At 56.4% G+C, this 21775-nt stretch overlaps 1 protein-coding gene across 1 annotated transcript in view; it reads left to right on the top strand.

The window, feature by feature from the left end:
- Positions 1–21775, top strand: part of CTNNBL1 (catenin beta like 1) — an 89570-nt gene that overhangs the window by 5607 nt on the left and 62188 nt on the right. The window contains exons 2-4 of the mRNA XM_077336105.1: positions 14017–14202; positions 15418–15524; positions 20435–20576. Coding sequence (XP_077192220.1) covers positions 14017–14202; positions 15418–15524; positions 20435–20576 — 435 coding nt within the window. The remainder of the gene's footprint in view (positions 1–14016; positions 14203–15417; positions 15525–20434; positions 20577–21775) is intronic.

Genomic DNA, 21775 nt, shown 5'->3' with positions numbered 1-21775 from the left:
AGAGAGAATCTCTGTGGCTGGGAGGGGAGGCAAAAGGGCCGGGGGCTTCTTCCTGCCCACCTCCTGCGTCTCTCGTGGTTCAAGAGCTGCACATCAGAGCCTGGAACGTTGATGCCTTGATGTTTCTCTTCCCAGAAAATGGGGGCAGGGCAGCTTTGGGGCTTGTGCTGTTTGGACTCTGGTGCTGCTCCAGTATATGGCTTAGCTCATGGAGGATTGGGCTTCTTCTCCACTGAGAAGACCCTCACAAGAGCCCTCCTGGGTCAGAACGGGGAGGGTCCCTCCAGTCCAGCCTCCCGTCTCACCCAGGGGCCAGCCAGTTCCTCTGCAGGGCCAGCCACAGGGCAGAGAGGCCGAGGCCTTCCCCTGAGGAGACCCTCTGAAGAGCCCTGCTGGGTCAGACCACGGAGGGTCCCTCCTGTCCAGCCTCCCGTCTCTCCCAGGGGCCTGCCAGTTCCTCTGCAGGGCCAGCCACAGGGCAGAGAGGCCGAGGCCTTCCCCTGAGAAGACCCTCAGGAGAGCACTGCTGGGTCAGACCAGGGAGGGTCCCTCCAGTCCAGCCTCCCGTCTCACCCAGGGGCCAGCCAGTTCCTCTGCAGGGCCAGCCACAGGGCAGAGAGGGGTCAGGCCAGGGAGAGTCCCTCCAGTCCAGCCTCCCGTCTCACCCAGGGGCCAGCCAGTTCATCTGCAGGGCAGCCACAGGGCAGAGAGGCCGAGGCCTTCCCCTGAGAAGACCCTCAGAAAAGCCCTGCTGGGTCAGACCAGGGAGGGTCCCTCCAGTCCAGCCTCCCGTCTCCTACAGGGGCCAGCCAGTTCCTCTGCAGGGCCAGCCACAGGGCAGAGAGGCCGAGGCCTTCCCCTGAGAAGACCCTCAGAAGAGCCCTGCTGGGTCAGGCCAGGGAGGGTCCCTCCAGTCCAGCCTCCCGTCTCACCCAGGGGCCAGCCAGTTCCTCTGCAGGGCCAGCCACAGGGCAGAGAGGCCGAGGCCTTCCCCTGAGAAGACCCTCAGAAGAGCCCTGCTGTGTCAGGCCAGGGAGGGTCCCTCCAGTCCAGCCTCCCGTCTCACCCAGGGGCCAGCCAGTTCCTCTGCAGGGCCAGCCACAGGGCAGAGAGGCCGAGGCCTTCCCCTGAGAAGACCCTCAGAAGAGCCCTGCTGGGTCAGATCAGGGAGGGTCCCTCCAGTCCAGCCTCCCGTCTCTCCCAGGGGCATGCCAGTTCCTCTGCAGGGCCAGCCACAGGGCAGAGAGGCCGAGGCCTTCCCCTGAGAAGACCCTCAGAAGAGCACTGCTGGGTCAGACCAGGGAGGGTCCCTCCAGTCCAGCCTCCCGTCTCACCCAGGGGCCAGCCAGTTCCTCTGCAGGGCAGAGAGGCCGAGGCCTTCCCCTGAGAAGACCCTCAGAAGAGCCCTGCTGGGTCAGGCCAGGGAGGGTCCCTCCAGTCCAGCCTCCCGTCTCACCCAGGGGCCAGCCAGTTCATCTGCAGGGCAGCCACAGGGCAGAGAGGCCGAGGCCTTCCCCTGAGAAGACCCTCAGAAAAGCCCTGCTGGGTCAGGCCAGGGAGAGTCCCTCCAGTCCAGCCTCCCGTCTCACCCAGGGGCCAGCCAGTTCATCTGCAGGGCAGCCACAGGGCAGAGAGGCCGAGGCCTTCCCCTGAGAAGACCCTCAGAAAAGCCCTGCTGGGTCAGACCAGGGAGGGTCCCTCCAGTCCAGCCTCCCGTCTCCTACAGGGGCCAGCCAGTTCCTCTGCAGGGCCAGCCACAGGGCAGAGAGGCCGAGGCCTTCCCCTGAGAAGACCCTCAGAAGAGCCCTGCTGGGTCAGGCCAGGGAGGGTCCCTCCAGTCCAGCCTCCCGTCTCACCCAGGGGCCAGCCAGTTCCTCTGCAGGGCCAGCCACAGGGCAGAGAGGCCGAGGCCTTCCCCTGAGAAGACCCTCAGAAGAGCCCTGCTGTGTCAGGCAAGGGAGGGTCCCTCCAGTCCGGCCTCCCGTCTCACCCAGGGGCCAGCCAGTTCCTCTGCAGGGCCAGCCACAGGGCAGAGAGGCCGAGGCCTTCCCCTGAGAAGACCCTCAGAAGAGCCCTGCTGTGTCAGGCCAGGGAGGGTCCCTCCAGTCCAGCCTCCCGTCTCACCCAGGGGCCAGCCAGTTCCTCTGCAGGGCCAGCCACAGGGCAGAGAGGCCGAGGCCTTCCCCTGAGAAGACCCTCAGAAGAGCCCTGCTGGGTCAGATCAGGGAGGGTCCCTCCAGTCCAGCCTCCCGTCTCTCCCAGGGGCATGCCAGTTCCTCTGCAGGGCCAGCCACAGGGCAGAGAGGCCGAGGCCTTCCCCTGAGAAGACCCTCAGAAGAGCACTGCTGGGTCAGACCAGGGAGGGTCCCTCCAGTCCAGCCTCCCGTCTCACCCAGGGGCCAGCCAGTTCCTCTGCAGGGCAGAGAGGCCGAGGCCTTCCCCTGAGAAGACCCTCAGAAGAGCCCTGCTGGGTCAGGCCAGGGAGGGTCCCTCCAGTCCAGCCTCCCGTCTCACCCAGGGGCCAGCCAGTTCATCTGCAGGGCAGCCACAGGGCAGAGAGGCCGAGGCCTTCCCCTGAGAAGACCCTCAGAAAAGCCCTGCTGGGTCAGGCCAGGGAGAGTCCCTCCAGTCCAGCCTCCCGTCTCACCCAGGGGCCAGCCAGTTCCTCTGCAGGGCCAGCCACAGGGCAGAGAGGGGTCAGGCCAGGGAGAGTCCCTCCAGTCCAGCCTCCCGTCTCACCCAGGGGCCAGCCAGTTCATCTGCAGGGCAGCCACAGGGCAGAGAGGCCGAGGCCTTCCCCTGAGAAGACCCTCAGAAAAGCCCTGCTGGGTCAGACCAGGGAGGGTCCCTCCAGTCCAGCCTCCCGTCTCCTACAGGGGCCAGCCAGTTCCTCTGCAGGGCCAGCCACAGGGCAGAGAGGCCGAGGCCTTCCCCTGAGAAGACCCTCAGAAGAGCCCTGCTGGGTCAGGCCAGGGAGGGTCCCTCCAGTCCAGCCTCCCGTCTCACCCAGGGGCCAGGCAGTTCCTCTGCAGGGCCAGCCACAGGGCAGAGAGGCCGAGGCCTTCCCCTGAGAAGACCCTCAGAAGAGCCCTGCTGGGTCAGGCCAGGGAGGGTCCCTCCAGTCCAGCCTCCCGTCTCACCCAGGGGCCAGGCAGTTCCTCTGCAGGGCCAGCCACAGGGCAGAGAGGCCGAGGCCTTCCCCTGAGAAGACCCTCAGAAGAGCCCTGCTGGGTCAGGCCAGGGAGGGTCCCTCCAGTCCAGCCTCCCGTCTCACCCAGGGGCCAGGCAGTTCCTCTGCAGGGCCAGCCACAGGGCAGAGAGGCCGAGGCCTTCCCCTGAGAAGACCCTCAGAAGAGCCCTGCTGGGTCAGGCCAGGGAGGGTCCCTCCAGTCCAGCCTCCCGTCTCACCCAGGGGCCAGCCAGTTCATCTGCAGGGCAGCCACAGGGCAGAGAGGCCGAGGCCTTCCCCTGAGAAGACCCTCAGAAAAGCCCTGCTGGGTCAGACCAGGGAGGGTCCCTCCAGTCCAGCCTCCCGTCTCACCCAGGGGCCAGCCAGTTCCTCTGCAGGGCCAGCCACAGGGCAGAGAGGCCGAGGCCTTCCCCTGAGAAGACCCTCAGAAGAGCCCTGCTGGGTCAGGCCAGGGAGGGTCCCTCCAGTCCAGCCTCCCGTCTCCTACAGGGGCCAGCCAGTTCCTCTGCAGGGCCAGCCACAGGGCAGAGAGGCCGAGGCCTTCCCCTGAGAAGACCCTCAGAAGAGCCCTGCTGGGTCAGGCCAGGGAGGGTCCCTCCAGTCCAGCCTCCCGTCTCCTACAGGGGCCAGCCAGTTCCTCTGCAGGGCCAGCCACAGGGCAGAGAGGCCGAGGCCTTCCCCTGAGAAGACCCTCAGAAGAGCCCTGCTGGGTCAGGCCAGGGAGGGTCCCTCCAGTCCAGCCTCCCGTCTCACCCAGGGGCCAGCCAGTTCCTCTGTACAGGAATGCAGGACACTCACAACTACCTGCCTATCCACAGTGACCCCAATTTCATGCCCAAGTGATTTCCCCACCACCACCACCACCAAAAATCTCCAGCATCCTGCCTGGCCTGGAGGGAATTTCCCTGCCATCCCACAGTGGCCATCAGCAATTCCCTGGGTATGCAAGGAAGGGCCAAAGAGACAAACGCTAGCACATCCCTTCCTGCCCACCCCCTCACCATCTGCCTCAATTCACAGAATCAGCATTTCTGTCAGATGGCTCTCCAGCCTCTGCTTAAAAACTTCCAAGGAAGGAGAACCCACCACCTCCTGAGGAAGCCTCTTCCACCGAGGAAGTGCTTTAATGGTCAGGAACTTCTTCCGGATGTTTAGCCAAAAATTCTTTTGCATTAATTCCATCCCCTTGGTTCTGGTCCCTCCCTCCTGGGCAAGAGAGGACAACTCTGCTCCCTCCTCTACGTGGCTGGCTCTCTCCCCCTGCCGACCGCTGAGCTCCTTGGAACCTGGCATCCCTTGGTGAGCTGGCCCGAGAAGTTCTTTCCTCATTCTGATTGTCCCTCCCCGAACCATTCAGTCTGTGCCCAGGTTATTCAAAAAGCACTGCTGTCTCCATGCCAGGGTTGGCGGAGGCAGCGCTGGGCACGTTGTCCTTTAATTGGGCACCGACTGTTGGTCGGCAGGAGAGGCAAGTTCGCGTGGGCACTGGGAGCACGATGGCTCCGGATGCTCCACCTGGCGCTTTACAAAAGCACTCTGGAATCTGTGAGCCCCGAGATGGCAGAGCAGAGCGGCTGCAGGTGGCCGGGGCTGCGGATGAACTGCTGCTGCTGTTCTGCCCCGAACAGCTGTGCCCAGACCCTGCCTGCCTGGTCTCTGATTACAGCAGGCAATTAAGGGGGCACTGCCAGGGCTCCTCTGCCAACTCCCCCTGGAGAAGAGAGGGGAAAGCAGGCATCCGGATGGCCTGAAGCCACTTTGTGCTGCTGCTGCTGCTTTTGAATTAATTTCATCCCATTGGTTCTGGTCTCTCCCTCTGGGGCTACAGGAAACAACTCCTTGGATAAAACTTTGTTGGTCTTAAAGGTGCCCTTGGACTCTAGGTTTGTTCTGCTGCTTCAGACCAACATGGGTACCCACTTGAATGTATCTCCTCTCAGTCGTCTCCTCTCTAGGCTTGGTCTTGGTCCAATATATCTTGGTCTCCAGACCCCTCACTGTTTCCATTGCCTTCCTCTGGACATGCCCCAGTTTGTCTATATCCTGTTTCAATTGTGGGGCCCAAACTTGAACACGTTACTCCAAGTGAAGTCCAACCAGGGCAGAGTAAAGTGGTGCCATACCTTTGTGTGATCTGGACACGATGCTTCTTTTGATGCAGCCCAGAATCCCATTTACATTTCCCCCCCCCCACCTAAATGCAGGGACAATAGCAACCTTTATTGCTATCGAAATTTGTTTTAGCCCAGTTTTCCAGCCTGTCAAGATCATCCTGTATCCTGATTTAGTCTTCTGTTTTGCTACCCCTCCCAGCTTAGTATCATCTGGATATTTCATAAACTCCTCTCTATCCCTTCATCCAAATCATATATAAATATGTTGCACAACCCAGGCCCCAGGACAGGTCCTTGGGGTACTCCACTTGTCACTCTTCTCCAAGAAGATGCTGAACCGTTAACAAGTACCCTCTGGGTACCAGCTGTCAACCAGTTATTGATCCACCTGACAGAATAAGGATCCATTCCGCATTTTTCCAACTTGTCAACAAGAATATCATGTGGAACCTTATCAAAAGCTTTACTGATACTGAGATAAATTATGTCCACAGCATAAATTATGATCCAGCAAGGGAGTAACTTTCTAAAAAATGGAGATCATATTGTAAACCATTTTGCTCCTGCTTCTAGAGAGGGGTGGTATAAAAACAATCAAATTATAAATTTACCAAAAATACTATGGTGTGAATTGATCTTGGCCGTCATCTACACATCCTTAAACTTAGAGATCTAGCTCCTTCCCATCCGTCCTCCACAGTCTCCCGTCTTCTTGGCTGCGGTCTCCCTTTGGGTGGGTGCTGGAGCCTTCTAAGTCTAGACCTTCACAAATTGTATTTGGGTCTGCAGACCAGCCCCCCCCCCCGCCCCAATTAGGAGCCAGACTCCTTTTTACAGTCTTGAGAGTTCTGAATATTAATTACTCTATTTTGCAGTTATTCATAGAATCATAGAATCATAGAGTGGGAAGGGGCCACACAGGCCATCTAGTCCAACCCCCTGCTCAACGCAGGATCAGCCCTAAGCATCCTAAATCAAATCCTATTGCTACCATAAAGCCAAACCCTAACCTCCCAGTTTCTTGTAATTTTATTGAATCTGTGGCAAAAGTGCTGTATATAAATAAACGCAGGGATAACCCTGGTTGTCATTGCTACGACAAAATAGCTCACCCCGCTCATGCTAGCCTCACTTCTCCCCTCCTTCTGATCTTTCCGTTATTGGTAGAAGAGCTCCGTTCAGTCGGCAGTGGGCTTCAGAATGAATTCATTGCATGCTATAACGTCCGCACATAAACAAGAAATGACAAGAAATTCAAGCGTGTGTCTTTTTATGCCCCACCGCCAAACCGCTCCTGACGGAAATGATGAATAAGCTTTGCGCTTCTCTCTGAGAGACGCTGAACTGAGGCCCAGCTGGACGGGCCAGGCCGGCCCCATCGCATCCCGTCTTGGAGGCTGAGCAGGGACCGCACTGGACAGAATGTGGGTGGGAGCCCAGCAGGAAGAGGAGGAGGCAAGCAATGGCAAACTGCCCCAGGGACTGTACGAGGCTGCCCCGAATTACGACTCAGCAGCACTTCCCACCCCCTGACCCGGAAGGACTGGAAAGACACCCTGGCCAGGCAAGCCCCCTTGGCCCAGCTTGGCTCTGCTGCCCACGCCCTCTACCAGCCATCCCACCCTCCTTTTGCGTGGAGGTGATCTAGCACAGGGGTAGTCAACCCGTGGTCCTCCAGATGTTCATGGACTACAATTCCCATGAGCCCCTGCCAGCATTCGCTGGCAGGGGCTCATTAGAATTGTAGTCCATGAACATCTGGAGGACCACAGGTTGACTACCCCTGATCTAGCAGGTCCTTGATCCGGTCTGTTTTGTGAAAACAGAGTGAACGTATGGTTATAGCGTGTCTAGCTCAGATCAGATCTCCATTGACCAGTGAGAAAGGCTACTCGGCAAGAGACCCCCTCCCTCCTCCTCATTTATAATTTGATGATATCGTTTATAGGCCACCCCTCTCCAGTGACAGGCTCGGGGGGCAGTTCTTACGCTTCCAGAAGAAGAAGAAGAGTTGGTTCTTATGTGCCGCTTTCCCCTACCCGAAGGAGGCTCAAAGGGGCTTACAGTCGCCTTCCCTTTCCTCTCCCCACAACAGACACCCTGTGGGGTGGGTGAGGCTGAGAGAGCCCTGATATCACTGCCCGGTCAGAACAGTTTTATCAGTGCCGTGGCGAGCCCAAGGTCACCCAGCTGGTTGCATGTGGGGGAGTGCAGAATCGAACCCGGCATGCCAGATTAGAAGTCCGTACTCCTAACCAATACACCAAACTGGCTCTCCAAAAGCACCCGGTGATGTTCTCCTGGCGGGTCAGGGCTGGGGGCAGTGCAGACGAGAAAGGAACGCTGACCGCTGGGCTACCTGTCATGGAGTCAAATCACCAACACAATCCAGTGCCAGTTTGCCTGCAAGTACGAGATGATCATTCCCTCGAAAGGGCCTTTCTTCTATCTCGTTTCACTGTTCCCCCTCCAAATTCATCAAGAGGTCGTTTCCTTCAAGTTCTGCATGGACGCCATGTCCCAGATGCACCCCCACGCCGCCAGGCATCGAGGGCATCGTGCCCCTGGGGACGGACGTGTGTGCGCACGGCGCCTTTTGCTTCCGCGGGGCGCCTTAATTTCCGCCTCCTTTATTTCCCCGAGTGCTCGGCTGCTGCCCTGCTTGTCACGGCGTCTTCCTTTTGAGACGCGGGAGAGAGAAGCCGGGCGGCTTAACACAGGTGTTACAGGAAAGATTAAGAGGTGGTGGGGAAGATATCGCTGGAGATTTGGGGCCTGCCTCTCGAAGTCTTTCTAAATTGACAGCTAATGGGGAGCTCTCCTTGACGGCTCTTTCCGGCTAGCTCAGGCGGCTGCGGATCGGTGCACAAAGGAAGCCCCGCTCACTTAGGAAGATGCCTTTCAGATTTCTTCTAACAAATGGTTTCCGAGCTCCGTAGAAGCAAGGTTACGCTGCCTCTGCACCAGGCACGGCAGACAGCTTTCTATTATTAAACGGGATACGTTAATTCATCGCCAGCCCCCCCCCCCCTCCGCCTTCCTGGCTCCAATTTCACTGAATAGCTGATGAAGGTTGGCCGTGAACTGAGCTCTGAAGGACTCATTTTCTTGGCCTGTTCTTGCTTTTTCCCGTTGCTGGGAGGGGCGCTTTGTAGGGCAGGGGGGAGCCTTGGCTGGCTGGCCAGGATGGTGCCAGAGTGTGGCTTCCCTTCCCCTGCTTGGCCCTGCCAAATAATCCCATCCCCGGCCATCGGCCAAGGAGGCCCTGGGTTGCTTCGGGTTTCTCTGGACAATCGGTGCCAGCCAGGGAGTGGATAGGAATGTCCTGGGGGAGAGAACCGGCATGGCTTCCTGTAGCCAACGGGAGGCAAGTTCAACAGAGACCTCCCCGTGGCTCCCTTAGTGCCAGCGGGCACGGTGCCCTCCCTTAAGAGAGCTGGACCGGACGTCTGGAACACCGTAGAGACCAAATTGATTTTCTGGATATGGGCTTTGGGGTGTCAAACTTCCCTTGGCCAGGTAGCCTCTTGGTGTGTATATGAAGCAGGCCTTCTCCACCAAGGCTGCGTGAAAGCCTGAGGTTTCTGGACGCGTGGGAGTTTACTAATTTTTAATATTTTTGAAAATTTTGTTGAACATTGATCAGGTGATATGACCACATATGGTCATGTTGACCCCCCCTAAGTGGCCAAGGATGGGCCTGGGGGGGGGTGGGAAGGGGAGGGTCCCCAGGTAGGTGTGCACTCAGCTATGCTTCTCCACCGTATTCGGCCCCGTTGTGCCACTTCTGGGGTTTTTCAAAGCTGCAAGAAGGTTTCCAGGGTTTCGCAAGGGTCAGAAAAGTGAGAAAAGACTCTGTGAAGTGCCATCAGCTTGCCTCCACCTTAGGCTGACCCGAGGGATGAACATTCTCCAAAATGTCCTCCTGCAAGCAGCCATTTAGGATTCCTGAAATCAGTGAACTTAAGAAGCAGCTAGGGCCTCTAAAATGCTCCTGGGTTTGAATGTAGCTGCTCGATTGATTTCAGGAATCCTGAACGTAGGATCCCAGGGAAAGGGAGTGTTGAGTCTCAAAAGCTTGTACTCCCAAATCTTGCGCCCCTCGAGGGTGCTCCTGGGTTTGAATCCAGCTCTTCTAGGATTGTGACGTTCTTGAAAAGCTCCCCCTCCCTTTCAGTTCCTAACTTTGTGGTTTATTTCAGGGAGTTCAGTGACGCTTCAGTTTTGGGGGAAAACAAGGACTCAGCGTTCACAACTGCACTCTAATATACCGTAATGACTCTGTTATTGTCTATTAGAGAAGGTCTCCCCCTTAAGGACATGGATCGGGGGCCGGCAGGAATCAGAGCTGGTTTTTGCTGTGGAGTTTTAATTTGGGTGCCGTGCTGGTATGATGGCCTCTTTGATGCCCCATTACTTTGCATCCAGCCCGACGGAGCCTTCCTCCCACCCTCCGTCACGGAGGCAATCTCATGGTGCTTTAATTAAAAGGAAGAAAAGGGGCGGAAAATGAGGACTGGCAGCCAAACCTGCCTTTCTCGACTTTCTTACAGTTCAGAAACCCATGACACGTTCTTTAGGCTCTGAGGACCCCCTAAGTGGCAAAGTTGGGAAGCAGAGCTGGGGACACCCCCCCCCCAACCGCCCCACCCCCGAGGCCCATCACTGGCCATTTGGAGGGTGAGTGGCAGGTCAACATGTCCATATTTGTGTTGAACAAATATAATAAAATTAAAAATTTAAAAACATGCTAAAAAGGAATGAACTCCCACTCATTCCGGAAACCCTTTTGGGACCATCCAGAAACCCTGGCTGAGATGGTGCATTGCCCCAGTCAATGAGTCCAGTGCATAATTTCCTCTTGCCATTTCAAGAAGGTTTCTGCTGGGTGCAGTTGGGCTCTCAAACCAAATAAGGTTCACCAAGTAGCCTCCGTTGGGTGAGAGACGGACAGAGCAGCTCTGCTGACTCAGCTGGGCCTCTGTCAGTCAAGGGTCCCCAACCCTTTCTGAGTCCGTGGGGGCCGGTGGAATTCTGACACAGCATGGTTAACAGCCACAAAATGGCTGCTGCAGGAGGTGGGGCCAGCCACAAAATGGCTGCCACAGTTGACCTTCAGTCACACAGTGAAGATCCTTGTGCTGTGGTGGCTGCTGCTACCCAAGCAACTTAAACAAAAAATCACAGCCTTGCTGTGAAGAAGCCCCAGATGTCCCCACCCTCCGTGGGCTGTGGTGCCCCTGTGTGCCATGCTGGGACCCCCTGCCATAAGCTCTCTTTCTGCAGAGGCACCAAGCAAGCAGTGGTCAATCCTTTCTCCTCTGGTCAGTCAGTTCCAGAGGCTGGTGCCCCACATCTCTGCTACTGTAGGGCTGTTTCTTGGCCTCTCCTCTTGCTTGACCTGTGAGTGAGGCTGGTGTGTGTGTGTGTGGGGGGGGGGGTCTGGCTGCCTGGGGACATGGGGTCCCTCTCTTTGGGGCATTTGTCTTCTGACTTCCTGCCTCCTGCCGAGGTGCCTGAGGCAGCTGGTAGCTCATAAACCAAAAATTACAGTCATTTAGAATGTCATAAAAGAGCTAAAAACAGCACCAAAGCATCACCAGAGAGCAGCGCCTGTCAAACTAATTCAGGGGCCTTCCAGAATTTTTTTCAAAAGATCTTTAATGTGTGCCAGACGGCAGGGAGAGCTGGAGTCTGTGTCTCCTCCTGAAGGAGGGAGTTCCACAGCTGGGGTGGGACTTGGGGGGCCGAGACGGAACTCCTGCAGGGTCTCCTCCCCAGCGTTTTGGCAGGTTGGCGTGAGTGGAGATGGTCCTTCAGGCACCCTGGGCCTGACCTACCTCACAGGGCTGTTCGAAAGGTCAGAGAAGGGTGGTATATCCTGCCCCAAGGGCCTGGAAGGAAGGCAGGAGAAATGTAATAACTCATTCAAACCAGCACAACCCTCTGTCTAATCCAGAGCCACTGAGGCGTCCCGGAGCATCGGCCCTCCCGGAACAGGGCCAGGTCTTTGCCCGCGTGGCTGCAAGAGTCACGTACCTGCAGCCTGAGGACACCAATCTCTTTCTTGGTCCTTGCAGCCTAGGTGGGCTGCAGACGACCCCAAATTGGGAGGACTGGCAAATACCCCGGAAGATAGAGACAGAGTTCAACGAGATCTGAACACAATGGAAAAATGGGCAAATGAGAACATGATGCAGTTTAATAAAGATAAGTGTAAAGTTCTGCATCTGGGTCAGAAAAATGAAAAGCATGCCTACTGGATGGGGGATACGCTTCTAGGTAGCACTGTGTGTGAACGAGACCTTGGGGTACTTGTGGATTGTAAACTAAGCATGAGCAGGCAGTGTGATGCAGCGGTAATAAAGGCAAATGCCATTTTGGGCTGTATCAACAGAGGCATCACATCAAAATCACAAGATGTCATAGTCCCATTGTATACGGCACTGGTCAGACCACACCTGGAGTACTGTGTGCAGTTCTGGAGGCCTCACTTCAAGAAGGACGTCGATAAAATTGAAAGGGTACAGAGGAGAGCGACGAGGATGATCTGGGGCCAAGGGACCAAGCCCTATGAAGATAGGTTGAGGGACTTGGGAATGTTCAGCCTGGAGAAAAGGAGGTTGAGAGGGGACATGATAGCCCTCTTTAAGTATTTGAAAGGTTGTCACTTGGAGGAGGGCAGGATGCTGTTTCTGCTGGCTGCAGAGGAGAGGACACGCAGTAATGGGTTTAAACTTCAAGTACAACGATATAGGCTACATATCAGGAAACAAATTTTCACAGTCAGAGTAGTTCAGCAGTGGAATGGGCTGCCTAAGGAGGTGGTGAGCTCCCCCTCACTGGCAGTCTTCAAGCAAAGGTTGGATGCACACTTTTCTTGGATGCTTTAGGATGCTTAGGTCTGATCCTGCACTGAGCAGGGGGTGGGACTAGATGGCCTGCATGGCCCCTTCCCACTCTAGGATTCTAGGAGTCTAGTTCAGCAGTGGAAGGGGCTGCCTGAGGAGGTGGGGAGCTCCCCCTCACTGGCAGTCTTCAAGCAGCGGCTGGACAGATCCTTTTCCTGGATGCTTGAGGCTGATCCTGCATTGAAAAGGAGCTTGACTAGATGGCCTCTATGGGTATCCCACTCTATCACTCCAGACAAAACAGTTTCTATTCTCAGGTACTGATATGCATTCTTATATGTCTTCCAACTACACCCAAGTTGGGATCTCCTTCCTGGGGGCCCTGTAAGGTCCAGTCTGGCCAATCGTGACTTGAGGAATCTCCACCATCCTTTATTGGTGTATTTGGGTTTTCCTACCTAAACGCAGAACTTTACATTTGTCCCTATTGATCTTCATTTTAATCAGTTTAGCCTACTTCTTGAGCCTGTCGAGATCATCCTGTATTCTGTTGCTGTCTTCAGTGGTGTTTGCTACCCCTCCCAGTTTAGTATCATCTGCAAATTTAATAAGTATCCCCGCTAATCCCTCATCCAAATCATTTATAAATATGCTGAACAACACAGGCCCCAGGACAGATCCTTGGGGTACTCCAATTGTCACTCTTTTCCAAGAAGACGCTGAACCATTAACAAGCACCCTCTGGGTACCATTTGTCAACCAGTTATTCATCCACCTGACAGAATTAGGATCCATACCGCATTTTACCAGCTTGTCAATAAGAATATCATGTGGAACCTTATCAAAAGCTTCACTGAAATCCAGATAAACTATGTTGATCCCTCCCAAGTCTGATCCGATTTTCTTTTGGCAGCAGGGTCTCTTCTGTCCGTTAAGCACCAGTCCAAAAATGTCCTTTGCTCAGACTTGTGACAGTATTTGATTCATGCCTTTTCATTTTATTTCCATCTGCATCTCCCAAGCAGAAAAACAGAAAACTGAGCATATGTCAGAGGATTCCAGGACTCTGGGCGCATGGGCTCCTGCAGGTGTAGTTGAGATGCCCTGGGCATTCCTGCGTGGATCAAGTTCTAAGGCCCTCAGTCCTTTGGAATACTTTTGGGGCAAGGGGCATTTATCGCTCCAGTGTCTTCTGGGGACAGAAAGGCCATGGCGGCTCCCCTTTTGTTGACCATCCGGTAGCCTCCCGGTAGCCTCTGCGAAAAGTGCATTTGCACCCTCAAAGATGGCTGAATTTTGTAATTCTAAACTAAATGAGTTTGTAATTCTAAACTAATGCAACATTACTAAGGGTTTGTTTGGTGTTCTTTGTTCGTGGCTGGATTTGCTTTATTGTTTTGGTTTCCTTTTAAGACATTATTTTTGAACTTCTCTGCCGAGATGTCAGGATTTGGAAAGGAAAGGTGCAAAGCACATTGTGTGGTGCTTCCGGCGGGCAGGGGCATGTACCCCCCCCCCCAGGGACATATCTCTCTCTCTCTCTCTCTCTCTCTCTCTCTCTCTCTCTCTGTCTCTCTCTGTCTCTCTCTGTCTCTCTGTTTTGGGCAATGGGACAGGATTGGGCTGCAGCTTTGAAAAATTTGACTGATTGATTGCATTCCTCCAAGGCACGTCCTAAAGGCGGCTCCCTCGCCATCAAGCAAGAGTGGGATCTGAACCTGGGACTCCCTAACCGTCGCCTGCTGCTTCACCCTCTCTCCTGGCAGAGGTTGTGTGCCACGGCGTGCAGGAAGTGTGTTTTTCCCCCCAGAGGCAGGGGCGGCCCCTTCCCCTGGCTCACCCGCTTGGTTTCTCTCCGCAGCCCAACAGAGGAACAAAAAGGACCCGTGAGGATGAGGAGGACGACCTCAAAGTGCGCCACAAGCCTGGCAGCGGCCGGGAGCGAGGCCGGCACCGGGAAGAGGAGGCTCCGGCAACGGAGGAGACCGAGGATGAGAAGAAGAAGCTGCTGCAGATAATCGAAAGGGGGGAGGAGGAAGAGGAGGAGGTGAGCTTCTGCTGGGGGGAGGAAGGGCTCTGTCTGAGGGCTCCCCCTCCAGCAAGGGAAATGCAGCAGCCAGCAGGTTTTGCTCTGTCCTCAGGCAGGCGTCTGTGGGCAAAGGGAAAGGAGGTCCAAGGGGTGGCCTCCCCCCCTTCCTTCTGCACCTACAGAGTTTTAGAGGCCCTTGTGGGAATGGAGGGAGAGCTGAAGGTCCAGAGGAATATGTGGCCAAGGCCTTGTCTCGGATCCCATTTTCACTTAGGACGTTCAGCTTCCCTTCTGTCTGTGGGAGACGCTTCTTTATGGGGCAGGCCCGCCCTGCTGAGGGGAGTGCTTGTGAGCTGCGCCAGATATTGGAAGGGACCTCCAGGGTCATCTAGTCAAACCCCCTGCCCACAACTACCTGCCCACCCACAGTGGCCCCAATTTCATGCTCGAGTGATCTCTCCACCAAAACCCTCCAGAATCCAGCCTGGCCTGGAGGGAATTCACCTCCCATCCCACAGTGGCAATCAAGCAATTCCCTGGGGATGCAAGGAAGGGCCCCAAGAGACAAACCCTGGCACATCCCTTCCTGCCCACACACTCTGCCTCAGTTCATAAAATCAGCATTTCACCTTGAATGTTTTCATGGTGGAAAGCAGGGTTCCGAGTAATGCAGAGGTCCCTTTGAGAAGCCACCCAATTGCTCCCTGGGCGTCTTTACCAGGGCTCCGTCCTTCTTCATTGTGTGGTGCCAGCCAATCAGGGATCCTGTAGTAGCTCTGTGACGGTGCACAGCCAGTCAGGTCTGGCCGGCTGATGAGGTCACTGGGCCCAAATGGAGCAGGTGCATGCCCTCCCTGAGAATGGGTGGGGAGGCAGCCAGGGCTCTGCCTCTCTAGCTGCCCCTGCTGCTTGGGGGGCTTTATCCTCTAGGGCAGCCTTCCTCAGCTTTCTGACCCTTGAGAAACCCCTTTCTTCAGCTTTCAAGAAACCCCAGAAGTGGTGCAGTCGTGCAGAATAGGGCTGGGAGGCAGAGCTGGGTCCACGCGCCCTCTGGGAGCTCATTCCATCCAGGCCAGGTGGTCTATTCAGACCCAGGGGTCTTTCCCATCCCCTCCTACCTGATCCCTTGAACTGGCCAAGCTGGGGATTGAACCTGGGACCTTCTGCGCGCCAAGCAGAGGCCCTCCCACCGCACCACAGCCCTGAAGTCCCCCTGCGTTTGTCTTTGGCCAGGAGGAGCCTCTGGATGAAAGTTCAGTCAAGAAGATGATTCTCACTTTCGAGAAGAGATCCTACAAGAACCAGGAGCTTCGGATCAAGTTCCCCGACAATCCTGAAAAGTAAGACTCGGAGGATTTACTTAGTTGGTTTATTTGTATCCTACCTTTGGCCCACAATTCTACCTTTTACCCAAGTGGCTCACGCCATTTTCCTCAACTCGGTTTTATCTTCACAACAGCCCCAGGAGGTAGGCTTGGCTGAGAGAAAGCGATTAACCCAAAGTCACCCAGCAGGTCTTCACGACGTGTGTGGGGAGTTGAACCAGGGTCTCCCAAGAGCCTAGTCTGACGCCATAACGTCCTCATTCCCACTGGCACGCACAGAGACTTCTGATGTCCTAGAATTAGAATCATAGAGTTGGAAGGGACCTCCTGGGTCATCTAGTCCTACCCCTGCGCTGTGCAGGACATCCACAACCCTATCGCTCAACCACTGTCACCTGCCACCTCCTTGAGCCTTCACAGAATCAGAATCCTGACTTTCCACAAACTGTCATCAGGAATCTAAAAAGGTCCGTGCAAGAGAAATTAACTTAAGTCTGTACAGGGTGGAACACAATTTTAAAAATATATAATACCAAAGTATTTGTGAATCAAGTTTAAAACCTGCAGCTTCCTCTGGAGGAAGGTTTGCTCCTGACTGGCCCCCGAAAGTACTTCCCTTGGCCAGGGCCTGTTTCGGACACATTAGAGGCCTCAAACAGCCCAGCTGCCTTCTGGCCCACAGAACAGGCTGCAGGTCCACAGAGCCCTGAAGGCCTCTTTTGAAGTAAAGGAGCCAAGGGGCTACAAACCAAGTCTTATTGTGATAATTGTATACTCCACACAGGCTGGTTTTCTTTGAGGCCTGACCATTGACCATGTCTCTGGCCACTGGAGGCCTGAGTATGCAGGTGTGCATTGATTTGACTGAGGCTATGCTAAGAGCATTGGGTTGATTAATAAATACGGGTTCTGTATTTTTTAAATTGACTTCCACTCTGTATCGGCTTCAGTTCATTCCTTTGGGCTGACCTTTCTAGATTCTTGACTTTTGTTTGGGTCAGGATATTTTCTCCTTCCTCCTCCTCCCAACTGTGCCACGGAGAATCCTTCAGGAGGTCTTTGTTTGCACAGGTCAGTAGGGCTGGACGGTCATGCGGTGAAGCCGAAAGTCGTGCTGGGAAAAGGGCAGGGACCGTGGCCAATAGGGCTTTCTCGCTGGATGTCTGTCTGGACCAGAGTGGTCGGTTTCTACGCTGCAGAACGTACTGGGTTGAACAGCTCATGCTCAATTCAGCTCTGCTAGAGATTTCTGTTTACAGATTTCCATAGCCCAAAACTTCTTGCCGCTGGGCTTGATCTACCTGACCGAATCCTCCGGAAGTCTCAGCCGGAAGCATCCTCGTCCTTGGCTGCTCCTTCTTTGCCCAAAATGGTAGCCGGAGAGAAGGGCTAAGTAGAGCAGAGGCAGTCTCAGTTCCAAAAGCTCTCCAATCCCCCTTTGTGTCCCGGGGCTGTCAAAGCCATGCGGCGGCCGGGCTCTCGCCGTCCCAGAGACATCTGAGTGCCGCTTCCAATCAGAGTCGGACGGAACTGAAGAGCAGCTCCAGGAGACGGGACTCCAGGCAGTCAGACGGGTCCGGCTCCGTTCCGAGGCGCACAATCGGTCGAGCTGGCACTCAGCGCACATCTGTATGCAGCGAGGTGCCCGCCTGCCGCAGCCCGTATCAGAAAGGCCGGGACATGAAAGGGGCTCGCGTCTCATCGGCATCTTTATCTGCCAGGGATAAATCGGCAGCCACGTTTGAAGGGAGCAGGAGGGTCTGCCAAGGAAAGCTTCAAAGGAGGAGAGCGTGCGGCACGGGAAGCAGGCCGGCTGCGGGGGGAGCCCGGCATTCCATGGATGCTCGAGGCCGATCCTTTTAAAGGGCTGCAAACCGCTCAGCAGATCAGTAGCCCCCGACGCTGTAAGGCTGAGGCAGCCCCTCCGCCTGGCCCTGTGCCAGCCACCGCACGGCCCGTGAGCGGTGGGGAAGAAAGGGCCCAGGAGGCAAGGCTACGCCCCCAGGAGGCATCTGGAGGGAGGGAGGGAGGGAGGGAGGCCACTGGGCATCCCGTAGGCCTGGTCTGGTTCTTGGGGGGGGGGGCAGGACCCGACCATGGCCCCCTCTGTGTGAGGCCAAGGGAGGGCTCTAAAGCCGGATTGGGCCCCGGTGCATAATGGCTGGGGCTGGGATTGTTCTAGACAGCAACGCCCCAAGGCTTCACCAGTCGTGTCTGCATTTCTCACTCCAGAATCTCTCCCCCCCCCCCCCCCCCCGTGCTGCATTTGGCTCCCAGGTGAGCAGCTCTAGAGCCCATCTGGGAGCGCAGCCCTCCGACTGCCAAAGGCTGCCCCTCCCCATCTCTGCTGCCTCCTGCAAGGTGGTCTCAGAAGAAAAAAGGAAATCACGAGGCACAATGATACAGTAATCTTCTCTATGGGATTTGCCCCAGATGATTATGAGCCTTTTGCCAATGGGATACTACAACTACTACTGTGACAGTATATTGGAAGAGCAACCACTGACGAAGACAGAACAGAAAGCGGGTCACTTAACCGAGTATCTCGTTTTGGTTGACTCTTTATGTTTGACCATTCAGACTTTAACCTTTTCACTTATAAACATATCATTGTGCCTCGTGATTTCCTTTTTTCTTCTGAGTCCTGCAAGGTGGTCGTCTCCCCTGCCCCTCGGCTGGGACCGAGGCCACCTTGGCCACTTCAGTTTTGCTTTCGGCAGGTGTTTCTCTTCTGTATCCTCCGTGCCCGCTTTTATTTTCTTCGTTGAGAAACACTTCCAACCTTTAGGGTGTTCAGATTCTTCTGGTCACGACGACTCTGCTAGGTAGGCCAACACAGGTTGATAAGGGACAGGGGAGGAGCTTGCCCAAAGCCATGTTGCCGGGAGTGCAAGACAGGGGAGAAATAAAGGAAATAAACTGGCCCCCGGAGTCCGTGCATGGTTGGAGTGGGGGATGCTTGGCTTTCATGGTCATGGGGCTTCCTCCAGGTCTTGCGTGAGTCTGCAGTCGGCTGTGGGCTGCCCTGGCCCATGTCGAGCCCCCTCGGCCCCTCCTGCCCTGATCTTTGCCACCTGCCAGGTGCAGGCCTCTCTGCTCAGCCACGTCAGTTTTTCGCCGTTTTTACGGCATGCTCAGTGCCGCCAAGCGAGCCAAACGGAGCCGCATCTGACAGCTCACTGGGGAGGGCGGTTGCATGCTGCGTCCTGGGGAGGTGGAGGGGCTGGGCTGGGCTGGGCTGGGCTGGGCTGGGCTGGGCTGGGCTGGGCTGGGCTGGGCTGGGGGGGGCAGCTTTGCCGCTCTGCTGGAGATCTCTTTGAGTGGCAGCTTCCTGAAGGGCAAGAGCTGCTCCTGCTCCCGCTGTTCTTCCCCTCCAAAGACCATTCCGGGCTCTTGCCTTGACAGCGTGTCCCTGGTGCGCGGTCCCTCTTTGCTCACTGGCCGTGCTAGCTGTCCTAGCAGTCTTCAGGCTCGCTGGGCCTCGCTCCTGCACGGTCTCTCTCCAAGCCCCCCCCCCCCCGGCTTCCTTGGCCTCTCTAGGCCGACCGAGGTGGGATGCGACACGGCCCCTTATGTGCTGCTGCAGCCTTCCCACCCAGCGGGATGCAGAATTCTAGTGCCTCAACCCCCCCCCCCCCGGTCCCTCCAGAGTTTGCTTAAGTGTGAAGGAAAGGCCAGTTAGCAGAAAGGACCTTTTCCAGCGTCGATCCATTCCAGCGGGCAGGTAACAGCCGAGAACAGCCCGGAGAGGCTTCTCGGAAGAAATGAAGCCCCAGAGGAATCCGCCGCAGTACAACAAAGCCAGGCGCCCGGTGGCTTGGAGTGGCCCGGGGAGCTGTATCCGCACGGGCACGGAGATGAGAAGGGCTGCAAGCTGGGCTCAGAAGGATGGGAAGCATGGGGGGTCCTGCCTGCAGTGGAGCAAGACGGAGAGCTGGGCTTTGAGAGCCACTTTGGTGTTCTTGTTAGGAGTGGGGACTTCTAATCTGGCATGCCGGGTTCGATTCTGCACTCCCCCACATGCAGCCAGCTGGGTGACCTTGGGCTCGCCACGGCACTGAGAAAACTGTTCTGACCGAGCAAGAATATCAGGGCTCTCTCAGCCTCACCCACCTCACAGGGTGTCTGTTGTGGGGAGAGGAAAGGGAAGGCGATTGAAAGCCGCTTTGAGCCTCCTTCGGGCGGAGAAAAGTGGCATATAAGAACCAACTCTTCTTCTTCTACCCCACTCTTTACTGTTTGAAGGAGTCTCAAAGCGGCTTCCAGTTGCCTTCCCTTCCTCTCCCCACAACAGAAAACCCTGTGAGGCAGGTGGGGCTGAGAGAGCTCTGAGAGAACTGGCCCAAGGTCCCCCAGTTGGCTGCATGAGGAAGAGGAGGGAGGGATTGAACCCAGTTCTCCAGATTAGATTCTATGATTCTGTGCTTTGCAGGGAGATGTGACGGAGCGGGCGGACTCTCTCCAGCTGGGGTAGAGTGCATTGAGAACTCGGCCAGAAACAGGGCTCCTGGTTGTGGAGTGACTTGAGGGGCTGCTTGCCCAGGGTCCCGGGCGTGGGGTGGTGGAGTGTAATTTCTTACTCTGGGGTGCGCCAGGCTCAAATCGCCTCTTCTCCATGGAAACCTGTTGGGTGACCTTGGCTAGGCCTGTCGCCTTCTCTCACCCCGGATGAGCCACCTCATTCAGTTTCTCTGGAGGTGTGTCCAGGGAAGGGGTGGATTGGGATGGTTTTGAAATATAATATTTGTCGTGGGTCCCTTGTGAGGACAGAAAGGCCGGATGCTAATTCTGTAAGCGGATGTCTGTGAGAAGAGCGAATGGCGGGGCCTCCCTGTTCCTCCTGGTTCCTAAAAGCGCTTGGCCAGCGCCAGAGCAGCCCCCCCTCCCCCCCTCTGAGCGCTGATGCGCCTCTCTTGCGCCCGCAGGTTCATGGAGTCGGAGCTGGACCTGAACGACATAATTCAGGAGATGCACGTGATCGCCACCATGCCGGACCTGTACCACCTGCTGGTCGAACTGAACGCCATCCACTCCCTCCTCGGCCTCCTCGGCCACGACAACACCGATATCCTTTCCGCGGCAGAGAGCCCGGCAGGTCCCTTCTTCCGCTCCCGGGTGGCCCCAGGCAGAGGGGCTGAGGGCGAGCCCAGCTTTGCTCTGTCTTCCCCCCTCCCCCTTCAGAGCTGCCCGGGTGTCCTCTGGGCCTTCCAGCACCTCGCCCGACCCGCCTCTCAGAGTGCCTAGGACGGGGCCTGGAGCAAAAGGGTCACGGGGGGCAGGCTGGGCCACCTTCCTCGGCCCCATCGGCTGCTGAATCCGTCGCTGCCCTTGAGGCTGAGAGGCAGCCATGGCAAGCGCGTTCAGGAACGGCTGACGGGTGGAGAAAGGCAGCCCTGGAGGTAGCCGTGAGCGGCTGGTGACTCCCTCCCCTGCCCTCCCCTTTGAAGGCCCTAGAAATGCAGGCCAGGGCCATGACGGGGGCCCAGGCTGGTTCTGGGAAGGCTCAAGGGGGGTGGCAGGTGACAGTGGGTGAGCGAGAGGGTGGTGGGGCAGAAACTTTGTGTGGAATTGCTGTGGTTGTGCTGGAGCAGCTTCAGCAGTTTAGGGTTTTCCTGGAATGAGGCATCAACAGAATCCTGTCCCAGGGAGTTAATTCCAAAGCCAGAGGGCCGTTCGGCCGAACCGGAGAGTGCCCTGATGGTGACTTCGGCTAGCCCAGCCAAGGGCTGCAGGGGGAGCCGTTCCCTTCTCCCCAGCTCTTTGCCGTGGCTGGCAGGCAGCCTCTGTGGCTCCCAGGCGACCAGGGAGGGGGGAAGTCCCAGACAGCTGTTGAGTGACCTTGGCAGTTGGCACCTTGCTCATGGCCATCTGGCCGTGTGTGTCCAGCCGTCTGTCCGTCCCGGCTGAAGGCCAGAGGCTGGTCCTGCCCCCCCCCCTCTGCTCCCTTTGCCAACCTGAATTACCTGCCCGGCAGCAGCATAGCTCCTCTGTGGCTCCACCCCCCCCCCCCCCCGCTGCACGCAAAGGACAGGATGCGGTTTGATTTAATCTAAACATTTATCAGCTGCCCTTCAGAGCTTGAAGCATAGATAAAACACTCGTGATAGAGAACATCAAAAACATAAAAGCAAACGTTGATCCCAGCTCAGGACTGCTTTTCTCAGATGGAAAGGGAAGGGGCCAAGGGTGAGGCGTAGTCATGGGGCTGCCCCTGAAAAGGCCCTCACGTCCCATGGATGAGCCGGATGGGGCGGTCCGGAGGGCCC

The sequence above is a fragment of the Paroedura picta genome, chromosome 4 (assembly GCF_049243985.1).
Source record: "Paroedura picta isolate Pp20150507F chromosome 4, Ppicta_v3.0, whole genome shotgun sequence".
Taxonomy (NCBI): Eukaryota; Metazoa; Chordata; class Lepidosauria; order Squamata; family Gekkonidae; genus Paroedura; species Paroedura picta.
This window is presented reverse-complemented; position numbering and strand designations above follow the sequence as displayed.